This window comes from Panicum virgatum, chromosome 5K (assembly GCF_016808335.1).
Source record: "Panicum virgatum strain AP13 chromosome 5K, P.virgatum_v5, whole genome shotgun sequence".
Classification (NCBI taxonomy): domain Eukaryota; kingdom Viridiplantae; phylum Streptophyta; class Magnoliopsida; order Poales; family Poaceae; genus Panicum; species Panicum virgatum.
Window position 1 is genome coordinate 34,492,969 of NC_053140.1, and position 12,608 is coordinate 34,505,576.

At 46.9% G+C, this 12,608-nt stretch overlaps 1 protein-coding gene across 1 annotated transcript; it reads right to left on the reverse strand.

The window, feature by feature from the left end:
- Positions 1–89: 89 nt before the first annotated feature.
- LOC120709541 (RWD domain-containing protein 1-like) lies at positions 90–3,230 on the reverse strand. The gene is made up of 11 exons (XM_039995213.1): positions 3,050–3,230; positions 2,852–2,917; positions 2,623–2,690; positions 2,387–2,420; positions 2,184–2,253; positions 1,965–2,022; positions 1,519–1,647; positions 1,158–1,249; positions 874–958; positions 642–714; positions 90–547 (listed from the first exon to the last, which is right to left on the reverse strand). The coding sequence occupies exons 1-11, from the start codon at positions 3,054–3,056 to the stop codon at positions 441–443; spliced, it is 789 nt and encodes a 262-aa protein (XP_039851147.1). The 5' UTR covers positions 3,057–3,230; the 3' UTR covers positions 90–440.
- Positions 3,231–12,608: the final 9,378 nt, after the last annotated feature.

Genomic DNA, 12,608 nt, shown 5'->3' on the forward strand with positions numbered 1-12,608 from the left:
TTATGTAACCGATGAACCTGCTATATATAATTGTTAAATCCCCATAAGGCAAGACAAAGCGAACTTTGATGAACTATTGAGCCCAAAGATGAATCTGAAAGAAGTCTAATTTTGAGAGATCCATTTCAATCTTTTTACATGGTGACTAAGTTTGGACTGCGAATAGAAATAGCATTTCATAAATTATCATCAAGATCTCTCCAAAATTTTGCAGCACTCCACAGTAGACATACATGTTACACCTGACCAAAAGTTATACAGTACACTACGTAGGTGCCGCTTGGCCTTCTAACACCCTCAGCTTATATTTGTGAGCCCACAGCCACCTTGCCATGGATAGAAGCTTAAAGAGGTCAACCAGGAGGCAACCAAATGATGAGAATCACACAAAATAGTGAGCTCTGGTGCTTCACCCACAACATATTAACACGTTGGATTTCCTAAGTAAATTCTGCCCATGAAGGTACTTCTGTTTGGCCTTGTAGCCTAAGCTGCTGGCTCCCTGATTGTTCGGCTAAATAATGCTCAAGCATGTCCTCTTCATCATCTGTATAGTGTAGTAACAGGTTTGTAAGTGAGGTTTTACTGGCAAACTAAATCTAATGTATGTAAACAAATAGTTTTGACATAGAAAATTGTACCTTCAAAATCATCGTCAAATTCAATGTCTTCCTCCTCTTCCTCATCTTCATCTGCAACTGTGCTTGCTCCTTTCTGAAAAAAGATAGTTCCATGAAAGGTAGAACTTCAAGAAACATACACAAACAAATGGAGGATATGATAGGCAGCAACAGTTATGCATATCTGTAACTATGCTGCAGTCTCATTCTATTCAGGTAAGAGGGCGAAGACTTCGAATCTAGGATAACATACCACTGCATGCCTTCCACTTTCAAAATACTGTCTTCCTGTGAGTTTCTTTTCCTTTGGGGCTGTAAGAGCTGAATCTGGCATAAGTCTGCAGGTCAGGAAAATGTGAAACATTATATCTAAGCACACATTTGGGTACTCTTAGAAGTTGGGAATCAAATGCCATCAAAAGCAAACATATCATGTGTAAACAAGAGATCCCATGCAGTCACTGAGAGAAAGCTCTCTCATTCCTGAGAATCCTTCAAGGGTATTAGATCTTGAAAGCTAATTGACTGGATGCTTACTTAGCACGCTGTAGGGCCAATTCAGCTTCAAAACGTTCTCTCCAGGCCAGGAAGCTCTCCACAGTAACAGCTTCACCATGGGGTACAATGACCTAAGATGGAGAGAATACATTTTCCATTATAAATATCCTGTGAAGCAATGGTACTCGCCAAAAAGTAAATAATACATGATTCCATAATACAAGGTGCAGATATACTGAAATTTGCTTTTATGTGGCTCAGCAGGACAAGCAGTGAAGCAATAAATACTCAACAGGAAATCGCCCCCCCCCCCCCCCCCCCCCCCCCACAACCCAACCCACACACAGAGCCAAACCCAGTTGTTACATAGAAAAAGGAAATGCACAGGAAATATGTATACCTCCTCTTCTTTCTCTTCAGTTTCTTCAGGTTCCTCGTCGCCTCCGTTCTGACCGTATTTCTCACTTAGCCACTCTTTGGCTGATGAAACGAGAGTATAGACCATAGCCATGCCAAGATTTTCTGTTGCCTAATGATGCGAGGTTCAACAGAATATGAGATTAAATATCAGGTGACAGATAATGAATATTCCTCACAAAGTAATAATAGACTCGAAACATGCTGTGGTCATATTTGAGCATGTACCATTGATACCAGTGAAACTAATCCACAATGGCCAGATTACAAATCCTAAAAAGCCACGATAGTATAACAAACTAGAGGTTGACAAGAACTATAGTTTTCTGCCTGAAGAATATAAATTACTGCCCATGCTTATTTGGCACACAGTTAAAAATTCTAGCTATATGAGACTGGCACCAAACTTGGAGCTAAGTATTTGCATACCTCCTGGTCAAGCTTTTCCTTCAGGGATGCAAGATCATCTGGTTTAATTCCTCGCACACTGCATGAATGCATTCCAATCCAATGCAAGAGTTGGAAATACAGTAAGTACAGACCTCGTACCAAGAGTATCATGAACTGAAACCATGACTAGGAATTTATCACTCGCATGATGTTGAGTTTGCTTTATGCCATGCTGGCCAACAAGGTTAATAGAAAAACCTTTTGACATTCAGCAGTGGAGGTTCGTCTGGGTATTTCTCGGTATGCGCAAAGATCAGAGCCAGTTGAACTGCAAATCAAGGCCAGATAACACAAACACACTAAATCAGATAAACGCATGGTGTATTTGCAAAGTTTGTCTTTAGAATTTTAGATCAGATCATCGGGACCAGACAAGTGTCTAACTATGAATTTAGTTTTACCTGGAACATAAGCAGACTCGTCAAAATCATCATCCTAGCAATATAGTAAACAGGAAAGGGCCAGTAACTAAATTGCGAAATAAACATCAAGTAGTAGCAAATCTAGCACTTAATACAACAATCTCTCCAACTTGCAGGGCTTAAACGCACAGCCCTCAACTTCACTGCATGCATCAGTCGCAGAATTCTAAGAGAGCTGTGCCATGTCAAACGCTGGACTCGGTCGGGAGTACTACCTGAGGGGAGAGAAGGATCTGGAAGCACCGGGCGGTGGTGGCGATCCCACTCTCGCTGGGGTCGATCTCTGCTTCAGTAGCAGCACACAGCGCGACAAGGATTAAACTCGGCACAAGAAATTTGCATCCACAGGACGAGTTCCCAGAAACAAAAGCTTGGACGAAGCAGGGAACTAAAGACGCGGGGGGGGGGGGGGGGGGGGGGGGGGGGGGGCGCAAAAGTACGAACCCTTGATGTCGTCCATGAGGATGGCCTGCAGCGCCTCCACCTCCATCTCCTGCTCCTGCTCGTAGTCTTCCGGCGCCACCCATCGCAACCATACGAAAGCAAAGATGCAGTTAGCAGCGGAGCAAAGCGGGGAAGGGGGAGGGGAAGGGCCTAGCGGGTGGAAGAAGGGAGAAGGGGGGCTTCAGATTTAGCCCGTACCGGCCATGATCGGTGCTTATGGCTGTGCTTCTGGGAGCTCCGGCTGCCCTTCGGAGGAAGGCGAGGATGAGACCTCTGCGGCGGCGCAGCGGGCGGGCGGACGGCGGCGGATGCTTGCGTCGCCGGAGGAGGAGGGGAGTGAAGAAGGCTTTCGGGACTAAGGTGGCTCGCTTCACCGCAGATGGGCCGGGCCAACTGATGGGTCTAGGCCCGCTATACTCGTGTCACTCTGTCAATTGTTTAGGTGGGCTGGAGTGTCAATTAAGAAACCAGCAGCGAACGTAATAAAGAATTAAAGATGAAGAAATTTAAATATGATGTACCTCATTCAAAATTCAAAGCAGAAATGGAGGGACGATGCAGGGTAAGCAACTAAGCATGGCTTCGCATTAATGAAAGGAAAAAAGGATGAACAATCTGGGAGGAGCCTCCATTACTTATACTCCCTCTGTCCATTCTAGAGTTCAGATTTTGTAGTCAAATATAAGGTATTTTAAGTTGAGAATGAATCAAACCATCTTAATATTGTGCATCATTTTTGGATTTTTCCCAATAGAAAATATATGCATGTAGCCATGTAGAGGTAAGTGCATGTGGGGGGAGGTGCATGACAAAGAGCATCCTACTTTAATTACCACATATTTTATTACCCAAATAGAGTCTCAATGCTTAATAATTAGGGGTAGGAAAGTCTTTTCTCCATCTCCACAGTCTGTTGGAAAAATTCTAGAATGACTTACATTTCAGGACGGATGGAGTATATTAGAGCAAAGCACGTTACTACGTATAAATTCCATGCAATTCCATTATTCCACGTAGAATTTCTAATGATGTGGATGAGAGGGAGAGGGGAAGGAGAAAGAACACCTCAGGGCGAGTACATTGGAGTTGTGTAATAAGAGGTCTCATGCAATGCAATGATAAGTCATCTTGAGACAACTTAACAGATGAAGCATCCCCACATAAGTAGAGACTAAATGTGATACAAATATCAGTCCTAGGAGGCTGATAGCACATTTATTCAATAGATGGTACAGTCACCATACAAACCTCCGAGGAGGCGGACACTCGATACAAACGATAATAAGTAATAAAATAGTTACGGTGATACACCAAAGCACGACCCAGACGGTCTCCATCTCGGGCTCAAAATAGTGCGCTAGCAGAAGCATCTTGCAAAGGGCCAACACCACAGGCAAGGTTGGGCGCGGATGCAACCTCTACTCAACGTCTTCAACAACGAAGTCCGGATCTTCTTCCGAAGAAAAACCACAAATATATATTGGGTGAGTACAAAAGTACTCAACAAGTCCAACCCCATCCACGGAGGGGTATCACAGATATGCACATGATAAATCAAGGATAAGGCTGATGTTTATTTGCAGTAAAGCTAGATTTTACACATGCAGGGGTTTATTTTTAAAAAGAGTTTTTCCTAAAGCCGTTTCTTGCTTAACCGAACAACGAGTGGGGTTGATCCTACACCAAGGATCCAAATTTTAATGCTACCGGACTCCCCATCCGCAGTAGCTCATGGCACCCTGCCGGACACCTTCCAAAAATAACTCACACCACGAAAACATCCCTCCCAAAAGTCTAGTTGTGTGACCAAACCGTAACTCACCCAAATACCGTGGGCATGACTATTCAAATAGGTTTTACACTCTGTAGAGGTGTGCAACTTTATCCACAAGTGGGGTACCACAGCACGATCACCTTAGTGTCGGTGCAGATCCCAACAAAGCCATTACCCACCTTAGCTAGACCTGACTAGCGAACACAGGCTCCCTCAAGGGCCATTGACCTATCACTAAGGTTTAACCGGGGCATAAGTCACCACGACCTTATCCCTTCTCCTTGATCACCCGTAGCTCTCAGCTCTCCTGATGGCTATCAGACTAACTAGTGGGGTTTATGCTAAGTCATTGCCATGCACAACGGTCGAGTGTTTTGCACGATAATTGAGTTAGGCAAGATGACACATCAACTCGGGCCTTAGTTGTGACAGGATGGATATCTCCTAACCTTCTTGCTCTACCACAACGGTACGAGCCTCCAACGTATGACAAACCATCCAGAGAATGCCATTCATCCATCCCATCTTAACATTTTATTCTTCTATAACCCAACTTCCCTTGTCTCAACACTTACACATTTTACCTTTTATAAAGCATGTTGTAACCATTTTTTAGTGTAATAAAATGAGTACCGGGTCCTAAGCGGCGCTCTAGCAGCGATTAACATCCAAATAGAATAAATCATATTTAGACATTAATCTAGGTGGTCAAGGAATGGTTATAACAACTCAAGGGGTGGCTATCCAACCATGTTTTCAGCAGTCAGAGCATATGCAATTTAGTAAAACAGGCAAATAGGTTGTGTTTATAAAACTGGGTCAAAATATGCAATCAAAGGATGAGATTGAACTTGGCGTCTTCGAATCCTTCAGGGAGTTCCTACTCGCGCTACGGTTCTTCAGGCTCCGGCTCGTGGTACTGCTCGGCGAACTCCTCGACAGGTTCTCCCTCGTTCACACCGGTGTCTATGGTGCACACAAACAAACACACAATAAATAAAAAGAAATAAATGTTTTATCATTGAGCTCGAATCAGAGAAAATTAAAATATGGAGATAGATATAATATTTTCGGGTGATTTCCTAATGGCCTGGCCGAAACTATTTTAGAAATGACGTGGTAATGTTTCAGAGTGATTGGAGGATTTTTGGCGCATGAAATGATGGACTAACGAGGTGATTAAGGGCTGAATAAGGATCCAGGGACTTGTTTGTAATTAGTGAAAGGACTTGATTATAATTTTTGGAAAGATCAGGGAGGCCATAGAAAATAGATAGGGGTCTATTATAAATAGGTTACATGGTGGAAGGGTTTGTTTTGGAATATAATAAAGGAGAGGGTTTCTTTTGCACAAGGGCTAGAGAGTGGAAGAGTTCTTTAAAGAATAGAGGGAAGGGGAGAGGCCTTTGGGCAATTTTACCCCTCCTTCTTCTACCTCCCGACGGGGCAAAACAGAGGAGGGGGCCATGGGGCACCGGCGGCCATGGGCTCGCGTCCCTGGGGGCATGGCAGCGGCCGGGGGATAGGGGAAAAAGGGGCAGGGCGACACTGGGATTCGATTCCCCTCCTCGATTTGGGTGGTGACGGCCTGTAGAGACGGCGCCACGGCGGCGGCCGGTGTGCATGGCGGCGGGACTGCAGGGCTCGGCGGCTGCCGGGGCTAGGGGGAATGGAGAGGAGAGCGAGGGGAGTCCATCCCCTAACTCGGTTCGGGCTGGGGCGCAGCGAGGAGGTGGGCGATGAGGGCCGGCGGGCGGCGGCGTGGGAGCTTGCGGCGGCGGTGCTGGGGCCAGGGAGGAGCCACGCGGGGGTGGGCGAGTGTTGCAGAGGTGGAGAGAGTCGCGGAGGGCCTATTTGTAGGCGAGGAAAGGCGGTGGAGGGAGGGGTCTGCGGTGGTGGCCGGCCGGCGAGCTTGGCGGGCGGCTTTAATGGCGCTCGGCCGCTTGCGAGCGTTGTGGAGCTGCGGCGCGAGCGGTGAGGCGGTACAGGGTGAAGGGACCGCTCGGGCAGGCGCACCAGTGCAAGTGGAGGGGCCGGGCCGCTCGGCGTCGAGCTCGGCGTCGAGCTCGGCGTCGAGCTCTGCTCGAGCAGTGCTGGCTCTGGCGGCGAGGTGGCGGTGCTGTGCTGTCGACGGGCGGCGTGGCGAGCACAGAGCGACGGGATGGGTCGAGCAGCGACGCGCGGTGCGGCGAGCATCGGGGTCACGTGCCCGCGTGCTGCGCGTGTGTGAACAGGGGGGCCCTGTGCGTGAGCAGAGAGCAGGGGCGCGCGTGTGCGTGGACGGGAGCTGGGAGAAGGAAAGAGAAGAAAGGAGAAGGAGGGAGAAAAGAAAAGAAGAAAAATAAAAAGGGAAAAGGAGAAGAAAAGAAAAAGAAGAGAGGGAGGAAGAGAGAGAGAGAGCGGCGGTCGGCGGGATTCGCGGCGACGGTCGACCACGTACGACGGTCGGGCGACACGCAGCGCAACACGCGGGACGAGGAGAAGAAAGAGAAGGGACAGCGATTGATTTCGGTGTCGGACGACGAAACACCGGGAAGGACTTTGGGAGATTAGGAGCTCGGACGGAAAAAGATTCTGAAACGATTCGAGCTCAGCGACGAAAAAGTTTTGAAAATTATTTTTAGCGAGTGATTTGTTTTGGCGAATTTTCGGGATGTTATAAACCTACCCCACTTAAAATGAATCTCGTCCTCGAGATTCGGCTGGTTCCTAAAGAGATGGAGAAACTCCTTCTTTAAGGCATCTTCGCGTTCCCACGTAGCTTCTTCTACTCCGTGTCTGCTCCATTGCACTATGCAAATCCGTACTTCTGAGTTCCTTGTTCTTTTTGTGCCAGTGTCCAGAATTTTGACTGGTACCTCCTGGCATCTGTAACACCCGGTTTACAAAAGGGCATAAACCAAGTAGTCATATACGTGCCAGGATCAAGTCACACATATATACAACAGAATGAACAGTATATCACAGCACATATCACGTAAAAAGATATAATAAAACGATTATGAATGTTATTTATTACATTAATGACAAAATATCTGATACAAATATGCGGAAGTGTAAAACAATATGAAACTCTGAATCTGGGTGCCACAGGGACGTCGACTGGGAGACGACCGCCTAAAAGTCCTCGTACTCCTGGTAGCTCTGGGTGAACTCATCCGCGTCGCCGGGAACTGAGCAACAGTAGGGTATTCCTAAAGAGAACAAGAGGAAAAGAGTAGAGTAGCCAAGAATGAGTACACAACTTGTACTCTACAAGTACAACACAAACTATAAGGCTCTAAGGTTGGCTTACTCAACTGCATTAGCTTTTAATCTTGGCAAAATTTTATTAAAGCTAATTACTACAAGTGGATGAATTACCATAAACCTAGTTACATAGAAATTAATCAAAATTAATTATGAACTACTGAGAACCAAACCAAACCAAACCAAACCACCCGGGGAACCCCCCTAATCAAAGGAAGATAATCCCACTAATCAAAAGGAGAATCTGGGCCGCTCATAACCGTGAGCACGGCTAGTATACCAGTTTTACACTCTGCGGAGGTTGCACATCATTACCCACAAGTCGTGAGCTACGCTAGTTGTTCATCACACTTCCGTAGGTGAGATGACTAGCAAACTCACTACGAGGCCGTTACAAAGAATCTCGTTGGTAAGGAGTAAGCGCGAGGGTTGGATCGGCGACGATGGAGCAGGTCTAGTGGGCGTCAAGCACAAAGTCACAGACAAGGCCAATCAGCACGAGGGCCACAGAAGCTTACCACCCTTGCCCCGCAGGTAAGTTACTCCAAACCAAAAAGACCTAATTAGTAAGTCAAGACCATCCCATTCTAGTCTTGTGGTAGCGTTGTTGTCCCAAGTTGTCGCTCTATGAACCGGTCCTTAAGAAGAGTGGCCAACCAAGCACTAAGCACCGTACTGGCCCCCTAAACCATGTTTCTAGAAAAAACCAATTTTAACGAGACGTGAGCCACTCAAGCACAGAACACAGAGGGCCACTCTCAGAATTAAGTTGCATATACCATGAATCAAATTAATTAAAAAGGACCAAGTGTTTTATAGCGCGGCACCTAGCACAACTAACCAAAATGCAACCCAAGGGATATATATATATATATGGGATATAAAATGGCTAGGAAGTCCTTATAGGCATACAATATTAAAATGCAGTAAGAAAATATATTTAAAAGTGATAGGAATGTTCATGTTATACTTGCCTTCCTCAAACTACTCCTGCTGCTCGAAGTGTCCCGCGGAGGGTGTCTCCTGGTACTCCTCCGACTGCTCAACGTGTACTCACGATCGCAACGCCAAAATAAAGTCCAGCACATACACATACATGCAAACAAGACAAAAACTAAGAAACAATACAACAATACATAAAAATAGTAAACAAAACTAGGCTAAAACTATTCTACACATTACAACGATCGTGTGGACATAAAGAACGCCTAAAACGGAGCTAGAACGCGAAAACTAGGCCCAAAACAAGGTTCAGGGACTAAACTGCAAGAAAACAGGGTTTCTAGGGGCTTCTGCGCAAAAACCAGGGACCTATACCAAAAAACTAAAAAGATTTGGGGGTCGGCGTGCAAAACTGCTGGGGCTGGACTGCGGGTTCCATTTCTATAAAGCTCAGGGGCCTAAGCGTTAAAAATAGGACCTATTTAGAAATACTTTTGAACTAATGTGGACCGCGGGTTAAATCGGGAAAAACCCGAGGGTTCTTTAGCAAAAATCCCAGCGAAGCGTTACGCTGGGTCTAATCTGGCGCGTCTGTTACTGATCGGACGGCCCGGACCTACTCCGCGCGCGGGAGCGGCGGCGCAGGTCGCCGGAACAGGCGTTCCGCGTCGGGGCTTCGCCGAAGTTGGTTCCTATCACTTTTAAATACATGTTCATACTGCATTTTAATATTGTATGCCTATAAGGACTTCCTAGCCACTTTATATCCTATATATATCCCTTGGGTTGCATTTTGGTTAGTTGTGCTAGGTGCCGCGCTATAACACACTTGGTCTTTTATAATTAATTTGATTAATGGTATATGCAACTTAATTCTGAGAGTGGCCCTCTGTGTTCTGTGCTTGAGTGGCTCACGTCTCGTTAAAATTGTTTTTTCTAGAAACATGGTTTAGGAGGCCAGCACGGTGCTTAGTGCTTGGTTGGCCACTCTCCCTATGGACCGGTTCATAGAGCGACAACCTGGGACAATAGCGCTACAGGGGCCTATTCGGGCCGTGGTTTGGCCATGGAGCACCACCGTGGCACGCGTGATCCACAGGCGGGCTCGGACAGGCGGTGCGGGGCTGGAAAAAGGCTTCTCGACGGTTGTAAGGATCACCGGGGTGTCCGACCCTAGAGGGGGAGGGGGTGAATAGGGTCGCTAATCGCTTTTCTATCCTAGGGCTCAATCTAATTGCATAAGATAAACCTAACACGTCATACACATGCTAGTTATGACTAAGGTTTATCTATGCTACCCTCTACTTACCCCAAAAGACTTGCAACCTATAGCCAATCCTAATCAAACTAACTAGGAAAGTAAAGGTAAGCAAGAAAGAGTAAATGCGGAAACGTAATGCGGTAAGTAAAGCGGTAAGGGAGAGGATATGCAAACTCCCGTGAAGACACCAAGACACACGATTTAACGTGGTTCGGTTAGGACACCAAAGTCCCTCCCTACGTCCACGGCCACTTGCTCACAAAGAACAAGTGGGATGCCGAGTCTCTTCGCTTGATCACCGTCTTGCCACGCCTCCAAGGCTCCCGACAAGCAAAGGCTAAGTGACGCCAAGTCACAAAGACGAGGTCACCGCCACCGTCTATCTCGAAGCATCACCACGGCACCGTCTTCACTATCTTGGAGCTTTAACACCAAGTAGGGGCCTCCTTCCCTGCACAAAGTGTCGTTGCCACTCCACACCAAGTCGGAGGGTCACACGACGAGTACACAAGTTGCTTGCCGCAGCAAGACTTTCTCTCAAGCTAGTTCTCTCAAGAACTAAGCCTAAACAAGCACTAAGCACTCTCACAAGTGTGCTTAAGCCTATATGATGTACAATGAAGCTCTATGGTGGTTGGAGATGATCTTTAGCTCTTGTATACTTCCTTGAACTCCAGCACTCTCAAATGACCCGGCCTTGGGGGTATATATAGGCAGCACAAGCAAATATAGCCGTTGGAGAAAAGCTGCCAGAAAACTGCGTAACGCCGGTTAATCCGACGTACCCCAAAAGCCATCATCGGTTTAACCGGTGTATGTAAACTGCTATGTGAAAAACTAGCCGTTAACAATTAACCGGTGTATCGCCGGTTTAACCGATGCAATCAACCGGTGTATGTAAAATTAGCGTCGGTTTAACCGGTGATTGTAACTTCTTCACGTTCCTCCAAAAACCACCTCTCTGGACAACTGAACCGATGCAATTTACCGATGTATCGTCGGTTCAACCGGTGTATGTATTTTCATCGGTCTTCGTTTGGCAATGCACCGACGTATGCATTTTCTTCAACGTCGGTTAATCCGGTGAGTGTATCTTCAGTTTCCAGCTTCTGGACAATTACACCGGCGTGTGTCATTTCCTTAACATCGGTTCAACCGGTGTATTGAATTTCTTCACAGTCTCTTCGATGGCCCTTCGGGCCTTGCTACGCCTCTCTTCTCTTTGTCATCACTTGAACCTAAAAGCCTGAGAATAGTCATCTTAACAATCACATTAGTCCAAGTGTTGTGTGTGTCATCAATCGCCAAAACTTTATATTGAAATATGGCATGAGAGGCCATTTTCGCTACAACGGTGAGGGCGGCTCGGCGGCCACGGATCTCGCCGGAGTTCGTGTTTACGCGACACTGGAACTCGGCTCTGGGCGAAAAAGGGGTAGTGGGCAACTGCGTGTGTGCGTGGAGCCAGAACGCGGCACGGGCAAGGCTGTGTCGTGCTGCATCAGTCCCACCATGGTGGGCTGCGGTGGCGGAGCGGCGTCGAGCGACATTCCGGCCCTCGGGGTGGCCTACGGCTCTAGGGCTAGCGCAAAAGATGGAGCGGGGGTGGTGTGGTGCTGACCGAGGCTTGAATTCGAGCAGCGAAGGCCGGAGCTATGAATAGTAAAAGGTCTAGGCGCCCCCTCCCTCTGTTTATATAGCCCCTTAGGTGGGCTGCCTTGGGCCCCACCTTGGGTGCCCCCTTTTGGGCCGAAAAGGCCCATTAGTGCACCTAAGCCCAGTCTAATTCGGATCTCATCCTTATCAGGCTTCTTTCCCTTAAGTGTGTGACCCTATGGGCTTATATGCGAATAGACATGGCCCGAGTACTCTTACTCGGTCCAATAGTAGACAGTGGCCTCTAGCATGACATGTCAACTCCTATACGCACACAAAGATCATATCAGACGAGCCGCCACAATATCATATACATGATGTTCCCTTTGCCTCACGATATTTGGTCTAGTTTAAAGCCGACCACTCTTTCTCGATCCTGTGATTCGGAATACTTGGTTAACTCTTAACCCCAGCATGGCCATGCATTTCCTGATCCGAATCACTCGAGGGGCCCAGAGATATCTCTCTCTTGTAGAGAGGGGCAAATCCCATCTTGACCGACTATGTCTCATAGCATGCTTCTTGACAGACCCGAAAGCCACCTTTATGACTACCATATTACGGTGTAGCGTTTGATGGCTCCTAAGTAAGTCGGTTCACATCTTGAGTACATACGACGATCTCAGGTCTTAGGACACAGCGTACATATTGTGTAATGAGAAGTCATCATCTCATGTTGGGTCAGTTCAGTCTCATGTCTCACATGAGCCCACATTATTAGTTTGACGTCCTCATGTCCATGACTTGTGAAACGTAGTCAATCAACTAATACATGTGCTAGTCTAATATTCATGTGTGTCCTCACATGAACTCCGACTAGGAACATTTTAGAATATTCATACAAGTATGGAGTTTCACAAATACTTCACATAAGC

Excerpts from the sequence above, each read along its gene's own strand:
- LOC120709541 (XM_039995213.1), bottom strand. Across the intron at positions 1,648-1,964 it reads AGGAAAAGCTTGACCAGGAG|GCAACAGAAAATCTTGGCAT; the intron begins GTATGCAAATAC and ends TCGCATCATTAG. Across the intron at positions 1,250-1,518 it reads CTGAAGAGAAAGAAGAGGAG|GTCATTGTACCCCATGGTGA; the intron begins GTATACATATTT and ends TCTCCATCTTAG.